The sequence below is a fragment of the Symsagittifera roscoffensis genome, chromosome 1 (genome assembly GCF_963678635.1).
Source record: "Symsagittifera roscoffensis chromosome 1, txSymRosc1.1, whole genome shotgun sequence".
Taxonomy (NCBI): Eukaryota; Metazoa; Xenacoelomorpha; order Acoela; family Convolutidae; genus Symsagittifera; species Symsagittifera roscoffensis.
This window is the reverse complement of record NC_087062.1, coordinates 2,573,303-2,598,322: the sequence shown is the minus strand read 5'-3', so window position 1 is coordinate 2,598,322 and position 25,020 is coordinate 2,573,303. Positions and strand designations below refer to the sequence as shown.

The following is a 25,020-nucleotide window of genomic DNA, read 5'->3' as shown; positions in this document are numbered from 1 at the left end:
TGAGTCCGATTTTGCGCAGGGTGATAGATGGGATGTGGAACTTTGAGAATCCATGAAAAAACAACAATTTGGAGAAACACAGAAAAAGCTTTCCGCCATTTTCTTGATTTTTAATCATGCTTCATTGAATTGTTCATGCCAGTTTCTTCAATCTTGTTCATTTTTTATCAAAAAATGAAATTCAGCGATGGGCAGCGCAAATTCATTATCCTGCAGTTTGCAAAAGGATTAACAGCAATTGCTGTCAAGCAAAAAATTCTTGAAATATATGCCATTTGGGGAAGGCAAAGAAGCCAGTTCACTTTGACCGATTTTCAACGTGAATGGCAACGGATTCAAGACGGGCCTTTGGCCAGGTTAGGAACAGAGGTGGTCGATCAAAGATTCGAAATTAAAGTTAACCGAGAGTTCCGACACACTAAGTAAACACCCCCAAATCAAGCATACGAACGTCATCAAGGGCACTTGATATCCCCTCAGCCAGTTTATGGCAGACTTTGAAACGAGACTTAAAGTTTGTTCCATTCAAAGTAAAAAAACTGCATAAATTAACAGAAAGAAGTTACGAAATGCGAGAAACAATTTACTTGTGGTTTTTAACTCAGGATCGAAACTTTCACTCAAAGGTTTTCTGGAGTGAAGAACAACGTCGTTTTTGGACCCAGAGTCGAACAGCCAAAACTATCGGATTTGGGCACGTTGCAAATCTCTTGATTTCGAATAAACTCGATATCAGGGCAAAAGTAGACTAATGTGCTGGGTTGGCCTTCTTCAAGGCGAAATCAAGGGCCCTTTCTGGTTCAAAGATGAGAATGGAAGAACAATAACGGTCAACCAAGTTGATTATCTCAACATGCTCAGGAACCAAGAACGCCCCCTTGTGGAACACCGGCGAGACATTAGGACACTTTGGTTTCAAAAAGGCGGCGCAACTTGCCATACAAATCCTCCAGTGTTACAGTTTCTACACACTGTTTTTGGTGACCGCATTATCAGTCGTAGTTGTTGATTTCATTGGCCCGCTCAAAGCCCAGACCTTAATTGCCTTGACTACTGGTTCCGGGGTTAAGGTTGTGCTACAGTTCATCGCGAAAACCCCAGGACCACTGCCGAACTGATCAAAAGCGTTGAAATTTTCTGCCGTGGGATGATACAGAATCAGATTTCTGCTGCTACAGCCTCAAGTCACAAGCGAATGATCAAATGTCAAGAATATGGCGGGAAACATTTTCAACATCTCTTGAAGTGAATAATTTATACTTTATAAAAATTTCCACATCTCGTCTATAGCGTGTTAAATTTTCATGTGTCCACGTCAATTCAGTTAGAAATGACAGATTTTAAAAAAATCTCATAGGCTTTGGAACACCCTGTACTAATGAAACTAACAAAATTTAGGTAAATTGAACAAGTTTGTGAAATTTTTGAGAAAAAAAAAACATAAAAGTTCACTCAATTATTACGTACTTTTTTTATTCCTTCGTAATTTTGAATGATCTAGTTCTTGTTTTTTAACCAAACTTTATAAGAGGTGCTAGCCTAGGTCTATTTACCGTATGGCGGAACGATGTCGGATCATTGACGCAAGTTATATTGGTCGACAGAAACCAAAGTTCGACCAAAATCGATACTAGACGCTATTTGTCAACAACAAGTTTGCTGATTGTAAGCCAGACCGCATCAAGAAGGACTACACACGGTCCCACAAACCTCTCTTAAGCTTATTTCTGAGGTACTGATAAATCGTCCCCCTGTAGCTAGAAAACGGTCAATTGAAACAACAAAATAATGTAACTGAAAACTAATTGACACAACACTTAGCTAGCCCTTAAGTTGAAGCTAAACAATTGTAAAAACTGTTTGATAAACGTTAGGGGGCGTTTGTTTTTTTTTTGCAATTTACAATGCTATTCCGTTCATGATCTTCAGAACCAAAAAAAAACTTTAAGACATAAATCTTTTGATATAAACCTAATGCTTTCAATTTTTTGCTTTAAATTCATATAGTAGTTCTTGAGAAAATTCAAAAAAATTCCAAAAAAAAACGTTCAGAACTTTTCAAAAAACTGATCTTTCAGACAAATATAGCAGATTTTTGTGTAAAAAAAATTCAGCGTAGCTTCTTATACAGAAGAGGTTCACACAACTTGTTTTTTCGATTGAATGCAAAAACTCAGATTTGGGAGAAAAATGTTCGAGAAAAGTCAGTGTTTGATTTTTCCGAGGCAATAACTATTGTCCAAAAAAATTGTAGTAGTCAGTTTTGCTAACTTTTGAACTTCTCACAAACCATTACTTCGATTGAACCAAAAATATCAGATTTGGGATCTTAGTTTTCGGGAAAACCCTAAAGTTTTCAAAAATTGTTCAAAATTCAAAAGTTTCCGAGGGCCATAACTTTGTGTAACAAAAACTGGGCTTAACCGCCAAAGCAGGTTAAGTTTCCAAAATCTTTTTGTATATAGAACACGTAATCTCAAGTTGAGAGTTAAGTTTTCGAGAAAATTGAGAAAACAAAAAAAAAGTATCGGTCCAATTTTCGCCTAGAGACATTTTCGAAGGCAGGAATGATTATGCAGGCAATCTAGAAGTCACGCTGTCTTTCTATTGAAACCATTTTTTCAAAATCCATAGAAATTTCTGAGAAAAACTAAAATTTTTTCAATAATTTTGAAAGTATTTTTCCATAACGTAAAAAAGAAATATCAACAAACGAAACTTCAACATAAAAAACGAAATCAAGTTAAGTATAACTACATTTAAAGGATTAAATCAAACACTAAAAGCATCAAAAATATAGACATAAAAAAGATTCCAGATATGATAACTAAGCCGAAAAAAAAAAACAGGTCCTGGTTAGACTCGAACCCAGAACCACCGTCCAAGGTATAATCATTACCTCCACGCTAAAATGGCCGGGAACGCATTTAAATTTGATTTCATAATGAGCCAAGATACAAGTGATTCAAGTGATTCTGTTAAACAACTTAACCCGAAAAAGCTTTAGCTTTTTTCTATGGAAAAGGATACAACTGGACGTTGCTTTTGAGTTTCAGATGTGCTGGGTTTATCGAATGCGAAGGATTCTGTGGAACATTTCAGGTCAATCGAATGCGCACAGACATCATGAGTCGGCAGTTTTTCTTTTTCGATGGTTACCAATCCACCAGGTTTCCACAATTGGTTGTCCAAGAGATTCAAAAATGCTTTCTCAATGGACAACAACGGTTCCACGACAACTGTTGAATAAAGAAATACGAAAAAAAATCAGAATTAACAACCGCTTTGTGTCTGGAATTTGATTAATTGATTCTTTGTGATCTAAGAAGTACAATTCTATAAAAAAATCAAAAAGCAATTGGCTTCTAAATAGCAAATGAGAAGCTGAACTCACTCCTATTTTTCTGAAAAAAGAAATAAATACGTTTTTGAGCAAGCGCCAAAACTATAATGGCTAATCAAAACGGAAAGTTATTCAAATCTCCTGCAAAACTTTGAACCAACCGAGAAAAGATGCAAATACTGAACTTGACTAGACAAAAAGAAACAAAATTGCAAAGAAACTCAGTTTATTTCAGAAAACTTTGGGTCAAGCCAATGATGAAGGATGATTTTAACAATATGTTGTTTCGATTAAACCTATGATATCAGAGTTGGCTGGATAGTGAGCTAGAAAAGTCCAAAAAGCGGTCAACATATCAAAAGCTTGATATTCCGAAAACATTAGCTTTCTGTGTGAAGAAAAAGGGCGTAGATGTTTAATCAAAAGGAATCCAAGCAAAATGTAGTTTCGATTGAACTCAAAGTCTGAGATTTGGGAGGGTAGCTCTTGAGCAAAGTCTAATATTTACAAAAATAACAAAAAAAAACGTCAAAAAATCAAATTTTTTACTTTTATGAGGGCCATAAAATTTAGTCTCAGAAAAACTTGGGCAAATACGCAAAAATAGGCGAACTTCCGAGTTTTTTTTTGAATTCTACTCAAAGTCTTAGATATGGCTGGGTAGTTTTCGAGAAAATTCATAAAGTTTAAAAAACGGTAAAAAAAACAAAAAAGGATTTTTGCGAGGGCAACAAATTTTTGTGTAAAAAATGCAGATGACAATTTCGTTACTCGGTATCTTAATTGGACCCACAAGGTCAGATTTGAGATGTTAGTTTCCAAGAAAATGAAAACGATTCAAAAAACGGTCAAATACAAAACAATTTTGACTATTCCGAGCACCATAACTTATTGAGTAAGAAATTTAGGCGTAGCCTTTTTTGCAGGGAGCTTTCAAAAACCGTTCTATCAATTAAAACCAAAACTACAGATATGAGAGAGGTAGTTTTCGAGAAAATGAAAAAAAATAAAAGTGTGGGTCACATATTCCCCCATAGATTTTTCGAAGGATGAAATCAGCGGGATAAAAAGACTCCAGCAGAGTATTCAGGCACACAGTGGATCAGGTGGTCGTTCAATTGAAACCACTTTTGTAAAAATGGGTTGAATATTATCTGAGAAAACTGAAATATTTTGAAAAATCTTAAAAATTATTCAAAAATTCAAGGCTCAAAAAAGCGAAGTATCTTGAAAAAACAGTCTCAGTCAGCTTAGCAAGCCAACATTTCAATTTTAAATTAACAGCTCAATAAAACTTACGATGTGGAAACAAAGCCGCCAATTTTTGAGCAGACTTGAAATGAGCCGAAAAAAAATTTTTCTAGAAAAGCTTTAATAAACTCAAGTCCTTCTGAACCTTCTGTTAACGACACTTGTGACTGCCCTGAAACTTGCTTATAGCACAAAAAAAATCCGTGATCGGTCGCATAAACTCGCTAAGTTTGAGCAAACAAACGATAGTCCGACTATTCAACTTTTACAAGAATTTTTAAAAAAATTTATTACAATTTGGCAACGAAAAGGTCCCGCCGCGATTCCAACCATGGACCTCAGTCTGCAAAAGCAATCCTCCTATCCAAGTGGGATGGAACTTTGAAGTTGTTGGGGTTCAAAAATAAAGCAAAATCAATTTCTTGTAAGCAAAGTTGCTTACGGTGAAGAAGTCTATTTCCGTTACAAGACACTTGCTCTCTCAGCCATAATAACTCCATTGTTCGGAAGAAACGTAACCATGCTAGTTTCATAGTATGGGAATAATTTGATTTTTTTTGGATCAAAAGCAAACAAAAGTTTGTATAAAACTGAAATATATATATATGATTGAGACCCAATGATTTTAAATTGCTTAAAATGTGTTAAATTCAATGAATATAAACCTAAATTAAACGTTCTGATTTCCGAAAAAAAAATGAAAAAAAGTTAAGTAAAAAGAATGGAGTATACCTAATTTTTTTTCTCCAGACGGCTATCATTTTTTCAACTAGCAATTTTAACTAACATTTTTTACCTGAGGCCAATTTATTTGGGTTGAAAAAAGCCTTTAGCTGTATTGGTACAGTTAAGCGCAATAGACTGTGCGCTTTCGAAGAGAATTTGCGATCTTGCATTTGTGCAGCTTAGTATGTGCAAATCAAACAAAGATAGCTGGTTGCTGAGCAAGTAGCGTAGAATGTCATCGAATGTACCATAAAAAAACTACGACTTTTTTCTTTGGCTGATTGAATTTGGTGTCAATTTTAACGCGTGGTTTGATTAGAGAACTACACAAACACTTTGAAATTTTTCGAAATGGGTACAATCCACAATATTTGTCTTCAATGAAACGAATGATAAGCAAACAAGTTGAACTTTTGTTGAAAGCTTACAAAATTTTCTAATTTTTTGCACAGTTTTGTTTTTCCTAAGACAATTTTTATAGCCAAGTAATTTCTAAAAGAAATATCCAAAACTAGTTTTTCGTTCTGACTTTTGAAGAAAATAGAACATTTATGCTTGGGGTGGGTTTTTTTTCTACCAATTTTTGGCGATCGAAATTAAACAATTTTTTAAACCCCATTGAAGGTATCGACTCATTGAAGATATCGACCTGAAATCAAACTTAAAAAGGTATTTTACCTCTGATCATTTTCAGCAAAAATCTGGAGTTTGAAAAATGACAATTTGGCCATGCTTTGGACCAATTTATGCGTGCTTTGAAGATTTTATTCAACGCTGGAACGGAAGGGAACTATTTATGAGTGACGAATTATCACGCGCAACAAAATGGTTCCATATTTCATTGAGGTCAATTTTCTGCAATCAAAATCATAGTGTTTATCAAAAAAAAAATTAAACAAATCAATATCAGTTTCCTCAGTTCAATTGTAAAAAGATATTGTTTGTAAAGTTCTGCGATTTTGAAATTTGCATTAAATTATGCGCTTTGAAGCATTTATTCATACTTCTAAGATTGTAACACGAACTATTTTTGCATAGCGATTTATCTCACTCAACAAAACCGTTCCCACTTGAAAAGCAGCTAGCTAATTGGTCGTCCTTATTTTGTAAAGCTCAAGTTTTTTACTCTTGATCTTTGATATTGTCCAAAATTGATAGTTGTTCATTATTTTTTCCCCAAAAACAATTCGATATTGGTAACGGCGCAGTCGAAACGTTTAGCGCTGTGTCCTGATATATGAGCAGTCTGGTCTTAGTAAAATCAAGTTTCATTTGCCTAAAATCCTAAGTCAAAAAATAAAAATTCATATAACGAGCGTTACTCGATTGCTTCACTTGCTCGAAATTTAACAAAAACACAAAAATCTTCAATCTATTTTTTCCGGACACGGAAACAATTTTTTGAAAGTTTTTTGAAAGATGTGCAAATCACGACTGAAACAACTTTAATTTGATATATCTCTTGACTCATTCCAATAATTAAATGTGGCACTTGATTTTCATGGAAAACAAAAAAAAAGAAAAATAAAACAAAAACGCAAACGAATATTAAGAACCTTCCCATTTTCAATTATCGTAATAAAAAATACTCAGTTTGATGAACATTCCTTTTTCTACCGTTCATCAAAGAAAACTAGTTCAAATCGGTTTAGTAGAACTAACCACAAAGCTTAAGATGATTCGCAATTTTTGACAAAAACAACAAAAAAGATAATTTTTTGAGGAATATGAAAAAAAACGTTTCAAAACTAAAAAACTCATGTTGACAGCTCTTCGTACTTTTAGCCTTCGCCCTGTTCTATAAAAAAATATATACACTTTAATGGCAAAATGATACTTAATAATATTAAGCAAGTGCAAGTCACAGAACTTTTCTGATTTATTTATTTACAAATACATTACGAGGCCAAACTGTGCACTGGATAGGAGCACAATTTTGTGTATGTATGTTCCTGGATTCCACAGAAAAGTCTTAAAACATGTTTCAAAATGTAAGTGGATTACACGAACAAAATTTCAGTGGATTCCGCAAACATATACCTTTAACGTCAGTTTTGTCGTCAAATTTGTTTTGTTGCGGATTCCGCAACAAGCAAATATAGCTAGTTGTTCTGGGTTCCGCAACTGTAAGTAGATTCCTCAAATTGTAAGCGGAGTTCGCAAATGTAAGTGGATTCAGCAAACTAAGTGGATTCCGAATTTTGTTCAATACTGAACTTGCATCTGAACAATTAAAAGGTCAGCTGGAATTCTTATCTCTAGCAATGCGGAATTTAAAAGCAAAGATTTAACCATTGTCAGCAGAATCCACGAACAAGTTTTAAAACATTGGTTATCTAAATCGGTGGATGTCATCTTTTAGTATTTTGGAAGCACAACACTGAATTATTTCAATATTTGGAGTCATTGAGTTGAGAGTATATGGAACACACAGCAAATTGACAAATTAGGTCAGTATTTGGGATTGCGTCAATCCCAAATACTGATTTTGGTAGCATAACGCCGAATAAATGCAGTAATTGTAGTCATTGGGTTGAGAGTGTATGGAAACACAACACACAGCATATCGCCAATTAGGTCAGTATTTGGAATTCCATCGATCTCAAATACTGGTCAGTATTTGCGATTGATGTAATCCCAAAAACTGGAATAATGGGGAATAAATATGGAAAATATCCCTTATTTGGAGTCAATAGGTTAAGAGTGATTAGAAACCCAACGCATAGCAAATCGTCGAATTAGTTCAGTATTTGGGATTTCATCGATCCCAAATACTGGTCAATAATTGGGATTCAATTAATCCCAAACACTGATCCATTCTAGTAAATTTCTATTCTAGTGAAATCAAATCATGTATTTAAAAGATATAATTTCAAAGGCCACTACACATATAATTATATGTAAAAGGAATCTGCAAGCAAAATGCGGATTCCACATACAATTTGCGGATTCCATTTACAATTTACGGATTCCACTTACAGTTGCGGATTCCGCAACAGCTCAATTTAACGATACAAATGTTTTATCATTTGTTTGTGGATTCCAAAAACTGTTCTGGATTCCGCAAATACAAGTGCGGATTCCGCAATTTCGCCTATTTTTCGAGCGATTTTGAGCGATACAATTATTTAGGTATTTGTTTGTGGAAACGAAAACAGCATAGAAGATCAAAAAAAAGTAGCAATGTTGCGGATTCCGCGATACATCTGATTTTGGCCTGTTAAGGATTCTGCTTACAATGCAGAGAATGCACAGTTTGGCCTCGTAATGTAATAAAATAATGGTTAGAATTTTAAAATCAAATAAATTTAAATTGTTTCCATGTTTTTTTTCCATAGGTTGCCATAGAAGGATCTTCGCGAAAAATAGAAAAAAGTATTCCTTAATTTCAAATTTCATAGTCTCTATAAAGTTCTTTGTGGAAATGATAATGAAATGATCTTAAAAATTAACGAGTACTCTCACTAATGGTTTATTTCCGCTATCTTAGTTTGCCGGTACATGTTTTACATTTTCATCAGGTGTAATTTTTGCTGTCTATAAAATAATTTTTGTCTGCGTGTCAATCTTAGATTGCGTAAGAATTTTATGTTTATGACCGTTTTCTTGAAATCTAGATTTTATGCTTTGGACCTCCATTTGCTTTCAGTTTCATTGCCGTTTTTTTTCTTTCTTTCTGTATCACATATTCAAATAGTACTGGCAGCACCTGCCGCTGTTTCAAGCACGTGCTTCTGGTTTTTCCTGGTTATGATTATTATAACCAGCTCAAACGGTGAAGTCCACCTAACAAAGAGATAAGTACAGTGTTTTGCCTACCAACCAGCAGGTGCCAGTTATCTGAATGCAAAAATATTGATTTAACGAAGGAAACTTAAGAGTTTTTATTATTTTCTATTGCTTCTGTTAAGCTGCTTGAATATCTCGAAAAATAAGGAGTCAAGACCATACTTTTCTGAATTCATTAAAAACTAAAATTTATACTATATTATATTAAATTTTGTATTTATTTGCAAAAGTTTCCAGATTCTTCGACCATTGCCAATACTTCTTCCTCATATAATCGGCAAGAAATCTTAATTTTTTTTCTTAAGTTTGATAATTTTCTCTTGCTCTCTTTTATTCTTACAGCGTTAAATCCTGCTGATTTTGCTCTTGGTCCGCATTTTTTGCCTCATTGTTATAAACTTTGGTATAATTCATACCATAGTTATTAATTGTGTTATAATTTTCCAATTGTGCAGTGAGTAACAATGTGTGTGATGGCGATGCTTCGGAAGGTCAGTTCAGTGGGGGGTTTGATCTCCTCCCTCTGTTTCGTCCTCCTGTCTGCCGCCTTCCACGTGCCCATTGTGTGGTACCTGGAAACAGGCGTCTCCTTCCATGTGGGAGGACTGTGGCACTTCTGCTCCAAGACTGCACTGGTCGACTGGAAGTGCGAATACGTCGACAAAAAAGACGCGTGAGCAAACAAATCATTTTTCACACATATTTTTGAAGACTAAATTAGTTTTCACACGAAATAATTTTCACACGAAATAATTTTTAAATCATTTTTATACCAATTAATTTAGGGATCGGTTTTTCAGGAGACCGGTTTGCCCCATAAAACGGGAAACCTAGGTCTTTTAGCAGACTTTGATTGGCAGATTTGTAGAGGCAGCAAAAATGACGAGCAATTGATTGACTGCAGTAAAGCGACGCGTAATCTGTGGTTGATTTTCCCTAATTGAGACATTTATCTCACTCTATGTCACTGTATGTCAGCAAAACAAACTAGTTTAGCAGCAAACACTGATTCACGCGCAGTATTCCTCTTTTTACACACATTTCTGATTTTGAGGAAAAACTAGGCATAGAGTTGCTCATTATGACGTATCGACATTGACGTCAGTTTGTATTAAAAAGAAACCAAACCTAAACGGTTTCTAACAGAAACCATTCACTTTTGCATTTATTGTTTAAACATACAGTGCTGATTTAAATTATCCGGACAAAAAGAACAAAACTTGAGTTTTCAAACACGTTTTTTTTCAAATTGGGTTAAAATTAGACAAAAAGTGAAGAGAAAAAAGTTGCTTAGAATTTCATCAGAATTAATATGGTGTAATTTTTTTCGCCGAAATTCGCAACCAAAATTTTACCCCAAAAATGGGTCACTTTGGTTTTTTTAAATAATCAAAAAGTACGCTGACACTACTTATTAATTGATAAAAACTATATATATCACAAGAAGCCTATTACATAGCCCAATAAAGTTTTAGAAGGGTTAAATCTCTAAAAACCTGTATAAGAGAAAATACTTTTTCTTGATAGTCAAGAAATGTGATTTTTACTATATAAAATTCAGAATCTGTGCTCAAAACTAACTTTAAAAAATTTACTGAAATTTACTTTGTTGGGCTGTGTGATAGGCTTCTTGTGACGCAAAATCAGGTACCTAAAATAAATATGGGAATGGGATAATATATCATATTGAAGGCCTTTCATTTGCGATTTTACAGCATTAAAAAATCCCAAAACGTTGTCACTGTAAATATTTTGATTTTAAGTCTAATATCGAGCCAATAATGCAAACGAGCAGGCTTTCAATAGCATATTTTTGCTTTAATCAGGCCGAGAAAACTTAATTTTACTCAAGTAACAATGTTTTTGGAGTTTTTGTTACCGGTAGTTAAAAACTTCAAAACGACAGCAGTTTCTGGAAAATTTTTTTTTTCGTTTTTTTTTGTTATCTTGAATCATTTTTCTTCATTTTTTGCCAATTTTACTATGACTGTCAAATAATCTTAACTTCTGTTTTTTGTTCAAATTCTTTCATTACATCAGGCAGAAAAAAACACACTAATTTGAAAAAAAAAACTTTTTTAATTTTTGTATTTTTTAGACTATGGTCAGAACATTCTGTGCTACTTGCACAGTAACCGGCTATCCTAGTTTCGTAGTTTCGTTTTTTATTATCTGGTCGGATGTTTTTGGCTTTCTTGAATCTCAAAAAAGACAATTAAAAAATCTTTTTGTCGTTTCAGGGCAAAACTACAATTCTTCAGGCTGTTTTTGCGCCACAAAAATTTGAAAAAAAAACAGGCCAAAAAAGACGTTTTTAGGCACTTTATGAAAAATTATGACCAAAAAATTGCGTTTTTCGACGTGCGCTCCCCCTCAAAATTAGTATATTTTGGCGCTAAAGGCACTTTTAGAAAAATTTCGGGGTCAATCAGCCAAAAATGGACATCTCAAAATAGTACAAAGGGAGACCGACCAGCAAATCGGCAGGGGGTCGAATCCCTGAGGAGTGGGGGGGGGGGGGCGTCCACCCCTGTATATATACGCTCTTTTGGGTCTACAGGGGGGTCGAATCCCTCAGAGGGGGGGGGGGTCGGGGGCGTCCGACCCTGTATATATTTATAGAACTTTGTAACTTTCAAAGTAACAAATGAGATGCTCAAGTAATGAAAGAAAGTGTCGAAACAGTTTAGGTAATGGGTCTATTGGAAACGTGAAAGTACAGCAAAAACAATACAGCAAAGTCTTGCTACTGGGGCTGATATCCGGAACAATGAATCAATTTAATCAATAAAATTTGGATATAAAATAACCCATCCGATATAAATTAACCCATCAAAATGAAAATAACCCAGTCGAAGACGACTCTTTCATTTTTGGTCAGCCGCATCAATATTTCCGCCTTTTATTACTCAGACTATTATTATTTTAAAAATTTTCCTTTTCATCATTTGGGGGGAGGGGGCCGAGTAATCATACAGTTAGAGATGGTTTGCGATAACGATGAAAACTTTTGAGTGACCATACAATTAATGAACATGTGGTGTTTAGAGATGCGATGGGCCATGACTGGGGGGACTATGTGACCATGAGGACGTTTGTGGTGATCAGTGACCTCATAGGAGTGGCACTCTTAATATTCTTCTACTTGTCCATCTGCATCAAGGTCAAACTCATAACAGTTATAATACTGATACTTTGAATTGTTTTCAACCAGCTGAAATACACAAGGAACTTTAGTATAATTAGAAAACAAACTCTAAACTAAATTAAGTACGGCCTCTGGGAGAGTACCATTGGCTCTACAGATCCGTTTTCAGTAGTCGGTGAGCGGAACAATTTGTTAAAACTTTAGACAATAGACAACATTGATGAGAGAAGTTTAATTTATCAAATCGCGATGAAAACATTTCTGAACTGTCATAACTTCTCCTCCGTTAGTTAGCATCAAAGTAGTTATGTGTTGAAAAATACGACCTGTTTTTGGCCGCAGCTCCGTCAAAAACCCTTAAATGTTGATAATTGTCATTATTTTCTACGTCGCACCCAATTGATGTGTTTTACAGGGTGTTTTGAGCATTTCACATTGGTTAATACAAAAACTAATAATTTTTGTCTGAATTAACCAATGCTGTTTCTAGGCGTGGCTTTCTGTTCTATGTGCTTTTTCAAATTGAGTCATCTTGTTTTTAATTGATTTTTCGGACAGTTCTGCCGATAACGAAAGAACGATCAGTTATATTAATGTTTCGTAGTAATCAGTCATTAGTGATTTCTGATATAATAGATTACAATCATTTATAAACAGTTATGTTAATACCGTTTCAGAGTAAGCTCCTAACATTAATTTTTTGTTCTACGTTCTTGTTTAAATGGAAATTGTAACTTTTTACTCGCTTTTTTGTGTTGTTTTGCGAATATTGAAACATTTATTTGTTATATCAATTATAATCTGTCAAACGCAGTTATAATCAAAGTTAATTCTGTTACAGAGTAAGGTGTTGGGTGTGGCGAGTGTGATTGGGGCGGCTGCAGTAGTGGGGCTAATCACTGTCTCCTCCACCCTGGCCCAGACAGCCTTCACCCAGTACAACGGAGCAGACACGGAGGCCGACTGGTGTCTCTATGTCATATGGCTCTGCTTCATGTCCACATTCATTGTGGCCGCATTCGCTATAGCCGTACTAGTGGCCGCTTGTATGGACGACTGAGACCAATCTCAATACATTTACGGACCACTGACCACAATGGCATGCCTGTATTTCAAAGAGAAAAAAATGATAACAAAAAAGCTAACAACTGAAGCTTTTCAATGGATTGGATTGAATCAACTTGACAATGAAGTGATCTATCTTTAATATATTGCATGAGAGGTCAAATGAAAAATTAGCGAAAAAAATAAGCTCCATTTTTTTATTTGTACAATGGTGTTGAAAAAATGCTGTGAAAAACAAACACAAGAAAACGTGAAGATTTGTAAATGTTAAGAGCCCAAATTGACCATGAGAAAAATATATATGTTTTCTAAATGTTTCATTATTTCAATACAGTCTTAGAACAATACATTTTTAATGTTTATGCACATCATTTAAATTCTTTCTTTTGTAATCATTTGTTTTAAGCCTTTCATTTTGAGAGATCAGGGCTGCTTGGACCAGGGTGAAGCCTTGAGTATTCGAAATGCCCTAGGACGTGCGTGTGTGATGCTGTTTTTCCCACAAAAATGGTTGAAAATTTGCATCACATATATCCCCCCCCCCCCCCCCCCCCCCCAAGCAACTCAACTTGATTCAAAAATGGAATGATCAGCCAATCAAATTAATTTTCAATTGTTCAGCATTTAAACGCAACGTTAGCAAATTTTATTTAAATTGAACGAGGAGAGGAAATTTTGAAATACCTAAACATATTGCTTAAATTTGATTATTTAAAATTAGCCATTCAAAATCAACTAATTTAGTTTCAAGTCAAAAAGTAAAAGTTTTGATTTGAGCCGTTTATTGCATATGACCTAAGCGTTGTTCAAATGTTTTTGAATAGACGACATTCACGCGCAAAATATCAAAATAGTTTTTTGAGTCGGAACATATTTTGAAATAAGAACAAGAAAAATCTAATTTTTGAAAATCTTCAGTTGATTTCATTTTTCAAAGTGCGGGACATTATGTCAAATTGATCTTGGCTCATTTGGCGATAGATAGCTTTCCGCATAATTATATTTGTAATCACACAAAGGCACATAATTAGAAAAACAATTTTTCTATTTGATTATCAAATGTTAGGAAATTTTATTTTAAAAATGAACAAAGTTTTTGATAGAAGCACTTGAGTCCCAATTGGAAGGGATCAAGTTTCAAAATTTCATAGGGTTATATGAGAAAACCTGTTTTTGAATGATTTTTGGGTGAACTTAGTTTTAACTGGCTTTAAGTATAAAAGGTTCGGATCACTTGATCTGGATTTACGGTTATTTGCGTTTTCAACAAAAAAATTTGAAAAGTAATCGGAATTTAAACAAGCTGTTGATTTCATTGTAGGCTTGAGTAGAGTCATACATGAAAAATTTATAGACATCCAAAAGTTCTTCCTTGACAAAAAATGATTGCTAGATTCTTAGCTGCTTTTAAATTTAGGCAATCTTGTGAAATTTTTGCAGCAGCATGATTCTGTATAAATCAGTTTTATTTGAGCGACCAGAAACCAAAAGTCCAGAAAAAAATTTAGGTTTCTTATACGAGTCATAAAAACGCAGAAGCAAAAATTTGCTTTAAAACTATCTGAGTCTAAACGAAATCCTTAACAGTTAGGACACAGCTGAACAAACATATTTTACGTTAGACTTAAAAGGAAGTTTATCTTCAACATGTAAACCATGATATTTAACTCATTTTTGACTGGCAATATCAACGCCGTCAGGTATCAACGCCGTCATGAGATGACTTTTTGAATGTTATTGATTAGCATTCATTTATCTTAATATTCAAAGTAAGTTTATTTGCTCCTAATCAATAGTAAATTTAGTCGAGTTCGATCTGCAGAAAATTGTCATGCAAATTAGACATCAGAGCGGTATCATCTGCGTAACGGACAGTTTTGAAAATTGCACATTTGATGCATGTGGATAATTTAAATGAGAAAAAAACAATGAGCCCCCATATTTCAATGGTTTTTTATCTGAGTTGAATTTGTCTATTGTTACCAACTGGAATCGGTCTGTTAAGTAGTTTTTTTTACAAAACTTAATGTATGATGAAATATTGGGTGAGGAATGTAAGTAGTATATGTTGGGGCAGTTCAGCCGGGGGGGAGGGGGGGGTGGTGACGGCCCCCATGTATTAACATAGGCTATAGACTATCCGGTCGTCACCCTATGTATTGACATAGGCTATAGGTTTCCCAATGTATTAAGATAGAGAATAGGTTTCCCAATGTATTAAGATACGAGCTTTCAGATGGTAAGTTTCAGAAAAATTTTTGGCGCCCGAATTTTTTGAGCTCGATTTTGCCGATACTTGCGTTTCTTAGCTAACTTCTACGATTTGTGATATGTAAGGACTATCATGTCTTACAAAAATTCGGTATGGTAAGTTTCAGAAGGTAAGTTTCAGAAAATTTTTTGAAAATTTTTAAAGTTTTACTTGCAAATACATATTTATCTTGAAAAAACAATTTTTTTTTTAAAAATTAAAAATTTTTTTTTGGATGGTAAGTTTCAGATGGTAAGTTTCGACGAAAATTAAGTTTTGATTTAGAGTATGGAATCATAAACTAATATATCACAGGATATTTTTTTTCTCGAAAGAATCTTAAATTCTTATTTCATGTTATTTATTTTCCTTCAGGTTATCTGGGGAAAATTGTTAAGAGGGGATTATCTTTGACAGGTTAGTTATTCCGCTCCACGGGATATCAGGGGAATCTTGACAGCTCCTCACGGTTGATTACTTTTGTATCCTACTTAATCTTTTTTCCGCAGTTTATCTGGAGAACGGATGACAGGTTCATTACACTTGTTAATTTTGTGACTTAATTTATCTTTTTTCACATAATTATCTCACTTATTTTTACATCAACTGGTTTATTTATTCTGTCATATTTCTTGCTACGATTCATTTCAGTTCTCTTTTATCACTTTGTCTTTAATCTTTAAAAAATTCTTTAAAATTTCCAAATTTTCCAAAAAGTTATCATCCAAATTTATCAATTGCTCTGCCACGGTAAAAGTTTACACTGAGAAAAACATAGTATCATTTTTTTTGGTTCTGATATTTTTGTGTAATAATTTTTCCATCTTTCTCAGAGTAAACTTTTAAGAAAATTTTACAATTTACTAGAAGTTGGTTACAATTTTCGTAAATTTATCTACTCTATCGTTAAATCTTTCAATTGGGGGACTACAACATCCATATTCCATCATCATTCTCCGTATTTCATCAAAGGGTTAGTTGCTAAGATGCTTTTCCTAAAACATTTAAGGAATTTAAAAAGTTAAATTACATAAATAGTCAAACAATTCACTACATCGTATAGTAAAATTACTGCAAAAATTTACACTAACAAAAAAAATGCACTTTTACATGAATTTAATGATAAAATTCAAAACATACACATCATGAACATTATTCAAGTTCTTTTGGAAGAATTTAAAAAGGAGAAAAGCTGAATAAATTGCGTAAAAACCACACAAATTATCAGTCTTTTGTAGCTTTCGAGGAACCATTCGTCGAAACTTTTTCGTCAAAAAGGGGTAAGTTGATCTCTTTCTTCCCAAAGAATTTGCAAAGTAGTAGCGCAATCATAATCCAGTGTTCTCCTCTATCATTGCTTGGGGCTGAGTTAATAATTGCAAAAGAGTCTTTTGTTAGTTGAGGTACTGTATCAGAAGGGTATGACCCCATGTACTTGAACCTGAGCTCTGGAATTCTTTCAATAATTTGCAAAAATGAAAAAGTATCCATCTTTGCAATTGTAAGCTGATTTACAGCTAAAAATTAAATTGATAGTTTGATAGTGTACTTTAGGTTAAAAAAAAGAAGAATAATGACTTACACACATTTAGGAATTGAATCAACAAAGTCCCATACACAAGCCTTATATAGTGGGCAAAAATTATTGAATACTGTTTTACAGTCTAGGTTGAAAAATGTCTCGGGTTTTCAACTAAACAGCATTCCTTCTCTATTTTTTCTGGAGTTTTAGGTCTGAAGAAAAACAATATAGATAGTACAGAGATAATAACAAAGAAAAGTCCCAAAAAAGTTACAATAGTTTTATAGGAACCTGAAAACTCGATTAAACATTTTTAACGACTGTTCCGAATTTGTCAATTTGAATATTTGATAGTCTTTCTCCCAAGACTATCACTTCCGTTACTTGCTCCAAGGGAAATTGGAAAAATATTTCTAATCTCAAGCTTTCTCCACTAAGTTCTGGATAATGCAAGTGTTCAGCGGCATCCTGTAGTGAAGTCAAGTCGAAAACTAGAATATAGTGATTTTGAAAATCTTCCATAGGAAGAGCTGGAAAATCTTCGTTAAACTGCATTGCTTTCATTGTTGTAACATAGGGTCGACAAGGAGAAGTTGTATCTTATGAAATACTTGCTCTTCCACCCCGAATAATTCTAAGCTCTCTCAAATGAAATTGTTGATAATTGAAAGGATTTTCATCAAAAGATCCCGGAACAGCCGAATTTGTTTTCATTGCAACAGCTATCCTTCTGATTGGGGCATTATTGAAAAAATTTTCTTGAATAAACTGGTTTTGACGAGATGGAATGATAAAGGTTCTTGCTATAGTTTCCATGTAATTGTAATGAGCAGGTTCCCTTTCCAGATTCCATTGCAAATATTGATGATTAGGTTCAGCTACTGAAATTCTTCTTGTAAACAGTGAACAATCAACTATTTTCAGACTGACATTTGGATTATCAGATAACATGTAAAAATTAGGTCTAGCTCGAATAAGTTTAATTCGAACTTTGGTATTTGGTAGCAACAGTTTTTCGCAAGTAAACAAATCAATGGCGAGCCTCCCATAGAGTGAAAATGTTATCCCTGTTCCCAAGGAATTTGCTCTATCAGTGAATGGATACATATCAAATGCATCAGGATTTTCTTCAAAACTGTATCCATGACAAGCAAGAATTCCTTTATTACTCACTGCTGACGAGTTGAATTCGTTCGATATCTGTGCCTTATGAGGATATAATCCATTGGCATTGTAAACCATTGTATTGTTAAAATAAACTTCACAGTTTGAGAATAGAGAATGTAGTAGATTGTTTACATAAGTTAAGTAAGTTTGTGGTTCCTCATTTGAATCTTCCTCCGATTTTGCTTTATGTTCTGCTTTTTCTTTTTTGAAAGCATAAAACAATCTTCCTTTGAACAGTTGAAGCTTCAAGCTAAGATGGGTATCACGCATATCCAAGTATAGGTTACGATCCGTTTCAAATTCAAACTCAATACTGCTTTCATCCAGAGAAGTACTGGGGAATACTTCTTGTGTGTAAGATGACATAATTGTTTCCAAAACTGGGACTTTATCAAAAATCTCCAAAGAAGAATTTGTAAACGCTCCGTACCAAAAATGACTACTTTGATTTACACTCATTTTATCTTGTCAAAAATGTCTTTGCGAGAGCGACTGATTTTTGAACTACTCTTTTGAGAAATGGTTCTTCTTGTTCTACGCTTGGAATTCTTTTTTCCACCTATCAGCTGTTTTCGAACTGTTTTTGTTCCAACATCTTTTGCAAACGTTTTGAGTTTTTTTTGTCCACTGACAACTTCTCCAATCTCTGGAGCGGCAATTTCAAATAAATCTGCTCCAATTCTTTTTGCAGCTGGGACTATATATTTTTTAATGAAGGGAATTGCAGTTCTCCCAAGAGTTTGTACAAGAGCATTAAAACCTCTTCCACGCTGCCTTGCATGTCCACAAAAAATAGGAAAATTAGCTGAACTTTGAGCAACCATTTCGTATGAAGTATAAATCAAAAATGATTATCCGAAATCTTGCGAAACAAGAGGACAACTCGTGTAATTCCTACGGACACAAAAGGAATTTTTTCACCTGTAGTATCCCTTAGTTCTATTTTTATGCTGTGGAAATAGTTTTTTAATAATTTTTTAAATTGTAGAATTGTGAAGGATTGATAGTTCATGTACTGTCCTGTAGATATTATGTCTCCATTTTTTACTTTGGAAATGAAAGGAATACAACGCAGTAATGGAGTTTTTGTATCGCCTACTATATTATATTCTATAATATCACTATAAATCATTAAGGAATGTATTCTTATAATGTCGTAAGAATACTGAGGATAATGTGGTCCTTTTCCTTTCATAATAACACCTGTCTGATTTTGTTCTAAATCACAACCAAAAATGTGACTCAAATCAGCACTTTGAATTATAAACACTGATTGATCCTCAGGTAAATGAATGGCAACTTTTTGTGTAATCCTATCTACTGATACATAAATTCCGTTATATTCATATTTTTGTGCGCCTATACGTTTTCGAACTTTGTCATTCATGGCTACAACTATATCAACAATAATTGGATACAATCCAGGTTCAACATGCATCAGTTGAATTTTTCTTTTTTCCTCAGGACTTTCTCGTCCATCTACGAAAGTAAACTTTCCCTCTGTAACGTTTTGGTACAAAGAAGGGTACGATATTTCTGAAATAGTAACCTCCCATTCTCCTTTTAGATGTAATTGTTCCGGTAGAAAATTTGTAAAGGAACTAAGACTGTTATTCGGGTAACAATTAAAAGAAGCATTAGAAACTAGCTCAATAGTAAAGGAATCCATGACAACTGATCGATAGGAACTCAATTTAAAAAATGACTTACCACTAATCTGAACATTTTCTCAGCTCTTTTTCATAAAATTTTCCCAGAATTTCTTCTTTTTCGAGATCTTTGATGATGTATGTTGGAGGTTTTTTTGTAGATATTGCCGAAATTTCAAACATTTCATCTGTTAACTGTGGCTTGTTTGTTAGTATATTTCTTGAATGATTTGTTATACAATATTGATAAAAAATCACTGTTTTTCACATCTCTGGGAGATTTTCCAATTGATCGATTTTTGCGGCAGTTCAATGTAGAAACAAATTGCTGCAATTTGGGGATAAATTTTTCACCATGATCTTCAATGTAACGATATATTATATGTTTTAAAGATTGAATTGCTCTCTCAGCAAATGCAGCTTTGGTTTCACTCATTGTTGAGTAAACTTCAATGTCTTTCTATTTGCAAAACTTTTTAAAAGTTCCCCCATATTCTGTTCCTTTATCAACCCAAAGTTTTTCAGGAGTGTTTTTTTGAGAAATCATTTTTCTAAAAGCTTGTAAAGTGTCTTTGGCATACTTTGTTTTCATTGTTTGAACTCTGACAAATCTCGAAAAAATATCTACAGCAACTAATAAATTCTTGACTCCATTGTTTTGACTAGCTAATTTGTCTACAAAAGCCAAGTCCATACACCAGATTTCATTGATATATTTAGAAAACGCTTGAAGTCTGCGGAAAGACTTGATTGGTGGACCAAATTTTGTATACGATGTCTTGGTTTGTAAAAACTTTTCTACTTTCTTTTTTGGTAAACCACTCGCTTTACTCAAGTTTTGAATAGAACCGTACGCAGCTCTGCCCCTAGAATACAATCTGTTTAGTCTTACCTTTTCAGATTTTGAAAGGGATCCAAATTCTTCTATCTTTTGCTTTGGCATTATTGTTAATAACAAGTTTAGGAGGAATATGTGTTGCTTCCAAAATTGTAAAGTAAATATCTGGAAAATCGGTATTTTTTCGCTTTAGTGCACACACAAAGTCTACAATAGATTCTTTTGTATCTCGATTATCCAATATAATATTGTCTGACTGGCTGATTTTAATTCTAGGAGAATTCAAAATTAAATCAATAATATGCTTATTGTTGCTCGTTTTCAACCTCGCATTTACAGCACTGTAATTAGAATCAAAATTTTTTGGTACAATCTCCTCTTTTTCTTGCTTTTGTTCCAATTTTTGTTTTCTTGGAAGTGTACTTTGTGATTGATAAACTGAGTACGGAATTAAAACAAACTGTTCCATACTATGTCAATCGTTTAATGACAAAAGGTGTGATGATAGATATCAATTGTAACCCTTTAGTTGAACTTAAAATAATTCTTCTTTTTTGTAGAGGAGTTCTTTTTTGTGTTAGTTCTGAAATTTGTTTTCGATATTTTACTACGTCGTTTTTCCGAAGATCTCGAAGCTCTCCTCTTAATAGGTTTACTAAACACTCGCTCAGAAACTGACTGAAATCTTTTGGGCAATTGAGAATGAATTGTTTTCGAAGCCTTAGGGAAAATTTTTGAAATATTGGGAGAATAGAGACGTATTCATCGTTCAAAAACTTTGTCTCTATTCCAGCTGGTAAGTAAAATTTTGTTGGAACTGAGCCACTATTAGTGCAATACCTAAGTGAATCAACTGTTTTTGGGGTTAAATCAATAAGTAAATGACCATAAGGAATGGATGTTGCATCTTGATACCACTCTTTCAATTGAGATCCTAGACCTAATTGTTGACTTAATGTATTGATTTGTAAAACATCCCTCGGCGACTTGAACAAGACTATGTGTGTATTTTGTAACTCTACATCTCGTCCTAATTTGCTTTGATGAAATAAATTGTGTTTGATGTATATTGTATTCAGACCCCTGTGTCTCCCCGCAGTAGCAATTTTTACAAATTGTTTGGAGTTTGAAATTTCTTCACAAGAATCATCAAATATAACCAAATACTTAGTTCCTTTATTGGGGAGATTTTCAATCAAGTCAAAATCTACTCCTTGGATAAATTTAAGGTTTTTTCTTTGCATTTGACTATAGAGAGGTTGATAATGTTGTTGAAAATAAAAAATTTTGTCGAATGCTGGTTGAAAAGTACCAATTTTCAACCAATCAAAAATAAGATGCAATTTCCCAGATCCACTTGGTCCAACTATGGAAATGAAAATGCGTTCTTTGGTAGATATTATTTTATTCATAGCTTTGAAGAAGGTAGAATATAACCGACTGTACTTGATAAAATAGCTACCCAAACTGTTGTTTCTTCACATGTTGTGGATAACATAATTCGAACGATTGCACATACTAGCATCAAAACTATAACAAAAAATTGGCACAAAAAAACTAAAAGAGATCTATTACATGTACGTCCAAACAATTTCCATGATTTTCGTTCATGATTTTCTTCATCAAAAACAAAATTTTCTAAATTTACGGGCTTGTCACATTGATCGACCATCTTAACTCTAAAAAAAAAAATTGACAATGAAATTTAATTAAAGTTTGAAAATGGTAGTACATTAAAAATGATATAATTTACAATTTTTTAAAAAACATCGAGTCCATGTTCCGTATGCAAATGCTTTTCTTTCTGCACAGTGAAGAGTTTTTGCATGACAAAATTGGTATTTGCTACACCTCTAATCATATTCTTCATCTTTGAACATGAAAAACTGAACTTTGGGCAAGCGTAATCATCCAAATTAATAATCTTTGTTTCCAAAAATTCTGATAGAAACTTACATTTTTCATAACCTTTTACAAAAAATTCCGTGTCTGTGGCTTCTAGATTTTTCAATATTTTTTCAAGTTCAGTATATTTTTCGTAACCACTGCTCCAATTGATTCCATGAAGATGCTGTGTACACCAAAAAGATTGGGATGTTGGTTTGAATTTTTTGGGAGGAAGAAAGGAATATCCTTCTGTTTGTCCATCCTTATAAACTCCTAATTCTTTCACTATTTTGCTTTCGATACATTGAATATCCAAATCAACTAGACTCATTCGGTTAACTGATTTCTCTGGAGTTTTTTGTTAAAAATGATTAACAATCAAACAATGCATATACTGATGAAGCAAATATTTTAACATATAAACAGAAAAATAATCCAGTCACGTGACCAAGAAAGCATGAACTGGGGAGAGTAGGTGCAACATCACAATACCCAGGACCTTTTTTGTAGTAGATTTCACAGATCCAGCAGAGTCATGTAGAATTGCATGTAGTCTAAAATTTTTGGAGTTTGCAAAAAAGTAATCCATACAGGAATTTCCGTATCCAATTAGTCCTCCAAAAGGAAATTTTTGGTCCATTTCTTTTAAATTTATGTCCGAGTCCAAAACAATACAGGTACAAAGAAATAAATTTTTTCTTTTTGTATTTGATGAGAAATCTTGCCAAATAATCTCAAAAACTCAAATTCTGAATGAGAATTTCATTCAATTTCTGTACGTTCATTTTCTACAGTGCAATCGTCAATAATGATACAAGATTTTTTGAAGGTCTCTACATAACCTAATAATGAAGGAAGCATATCAAGTAATTTATGATATTCTTCTCTTTGTAGTTGTAAAGGTTGATTATTTTTCCATTGATTTCCATTTCTACGATATTCTACAAGATCTATTTTTTTGGTATCAGATCGGTATCCTATGTGAATTTTTCTTCTACCATTATCAGAGTCCACTCAAAGTGAGATATTTGTGAGTCTACGTCCAAATTCTGCAAGTTTGGTAAATTTTGTGATTCTATAATTGTTAGTGAAATTTTTTGGGACTTTTTTTCTATAACATAATGAAAAAGTCCCAATTTATTGTGAAGTTTTAAGAGTAAATTTCTTAAAAAACCAATATTCCAACTCATACTGTTCAATGCCAATACTTAGTGAAAAATGATTTTGAGGATAAATAGTTAAATTACAAGACAAAAAACATAAATAACACAAATTATTGTACATTACAGTTCCTAACAAACATAAAGTCTCCCAAAATTTGGGACAGTTCTTTGAATTCGTTCAAAGTATAGTTGACATAGGTAACTTGTTTCATTGCTTCATTCCCTTTTGCGGTGAACAGTCGATGAATCTGAATGTAGGGAGGTTTGTTAATATTGTACCTCTTGATCGTGACACAAACTTGTCTTCTATTGTATGTTGCTATGTCATACACTTTGTTGCAGTTGGCAAGCTCCTGATCCATAGTTGACTCTTTGTCAGAAGTGAGTTCCAATATAGGAACGAGTCCAAGGTTTTCAGCATCGTGAATAACAGTATTTCTAATTGCTGAGATTGCTTCTCCTTCTTTTTCACCAAAATAGACCTGCTGTCTTTTTTCGAGTTGTCCCAACTCATTGTTCTTGAATAGTTGAAAGCAGGGTTCAAAATAAATTTTCCCTTTGTAGGATTTTCGGGACCAAGCAAATCTCCCAATTCTTGTTTGATTTTTTGAGAATTCAATGTAATTGAGACTTGTGTCTTTTCTTGAGTACATTTTTGAAGAACAGACTGATCAGATGCAGAGAAATGAGAGAAATGAATTTGAGATTAAGCGAAATTGAAAGTAAACAATATGAGTCATTCACTGAACCATAAAAGGAAATAGAACTATAATTGGAATTTTTGAGGGAAATTTCCAAATATGGAATTGTGTAGGTGTTAGTGTTCCTATATAAATCCACAATTTTCAGCAAAAATCATTGTTCCAGATGGCTGCAGCTATGTGTCAAGCTCTTCCCAGCTTTTATTCAGAGTATTGTCAAAAATCGCTATTTATTTCCGTTTCATGCGATTTTTACGAAAAATATATAGTAACCAATAATTTTTGTGTCTCTACCCACAATTCTTACTGTTCTTTGGAAAATTGTAAGTTCCACATACTTCTGATTGTTTCATCTTTCGATCAAATTTTACAACGATTGGGTTATTTTCATTTCACATACCAAATTATCGATTGTCTTTACACTCTGTACAAATACAGATTTTATTCGAATGTTATTTCATCAACTGGCGAAGTTTTCAATCAAATTGATCGCGCTGTTCATCACAATTTGAAATGGAAA

General features: G+C 33.5%; 2 protein-coding genes across 3 annotated transcripts in view; both read left to right on the top strand.

The window, feature by feature from the left end:
- The window catches only part of LOC134856990 (sugar transporter SWEET1-like), a 468,950-nt gene that overhangs the window by 273,807 nt on the left and 170,123 nt on the right, over window positions 1-25,020 (top strand). The gene's annotated exons all lie outside the window — the stretch shown is intronic.
- LOC134854172 (uncharacterized) lies at window positions 8,985-13,652 on the top strand. The gene is made up of 3 exons (XM_063870321.1): window positions 8,985-9,782; window positions 12,158-12,272; window positions 13,099-13,652. Exons 1-3 carry the CDS (start codon window positions 9,574-9,576, stop codon window positions 13,315-13,317), a joined length of 543 nt encoding a protein of 180 aa, XP_063726391.1. The 5' UTR covers window positions 8,985-9,573; the 3' UTR covers window positions 13,318-13,652.

What these genes read in the sequence shown, in the direction of transcription:
- LOC134854172 (XM_063870321.1), top strand. Translation starts at nt 9,574, where the DNA reads ATGTGTGTGATGGCGATGCTTCGGAAGGTCAGTTCAGTGGGGGGTTTG. An exon ending in TACGTCGACAAAAAAGACGC is followed by an intron (nt 9,783 to 12,157) that starts GTGAGCAAACAA and finishes TGTGGTGTTTAG; the next exon opens with AGATGCGATGGGCCATGACT. An exon ending in ACTTGTCCATCTGCATCAAG is followed by an intron (nt 12,273 to 13,098) that starts GTCAAACTCATA and finishes ATTCTGTTACAG; the next exon opens with AGTAAGGTGTTGGGTGTGGC.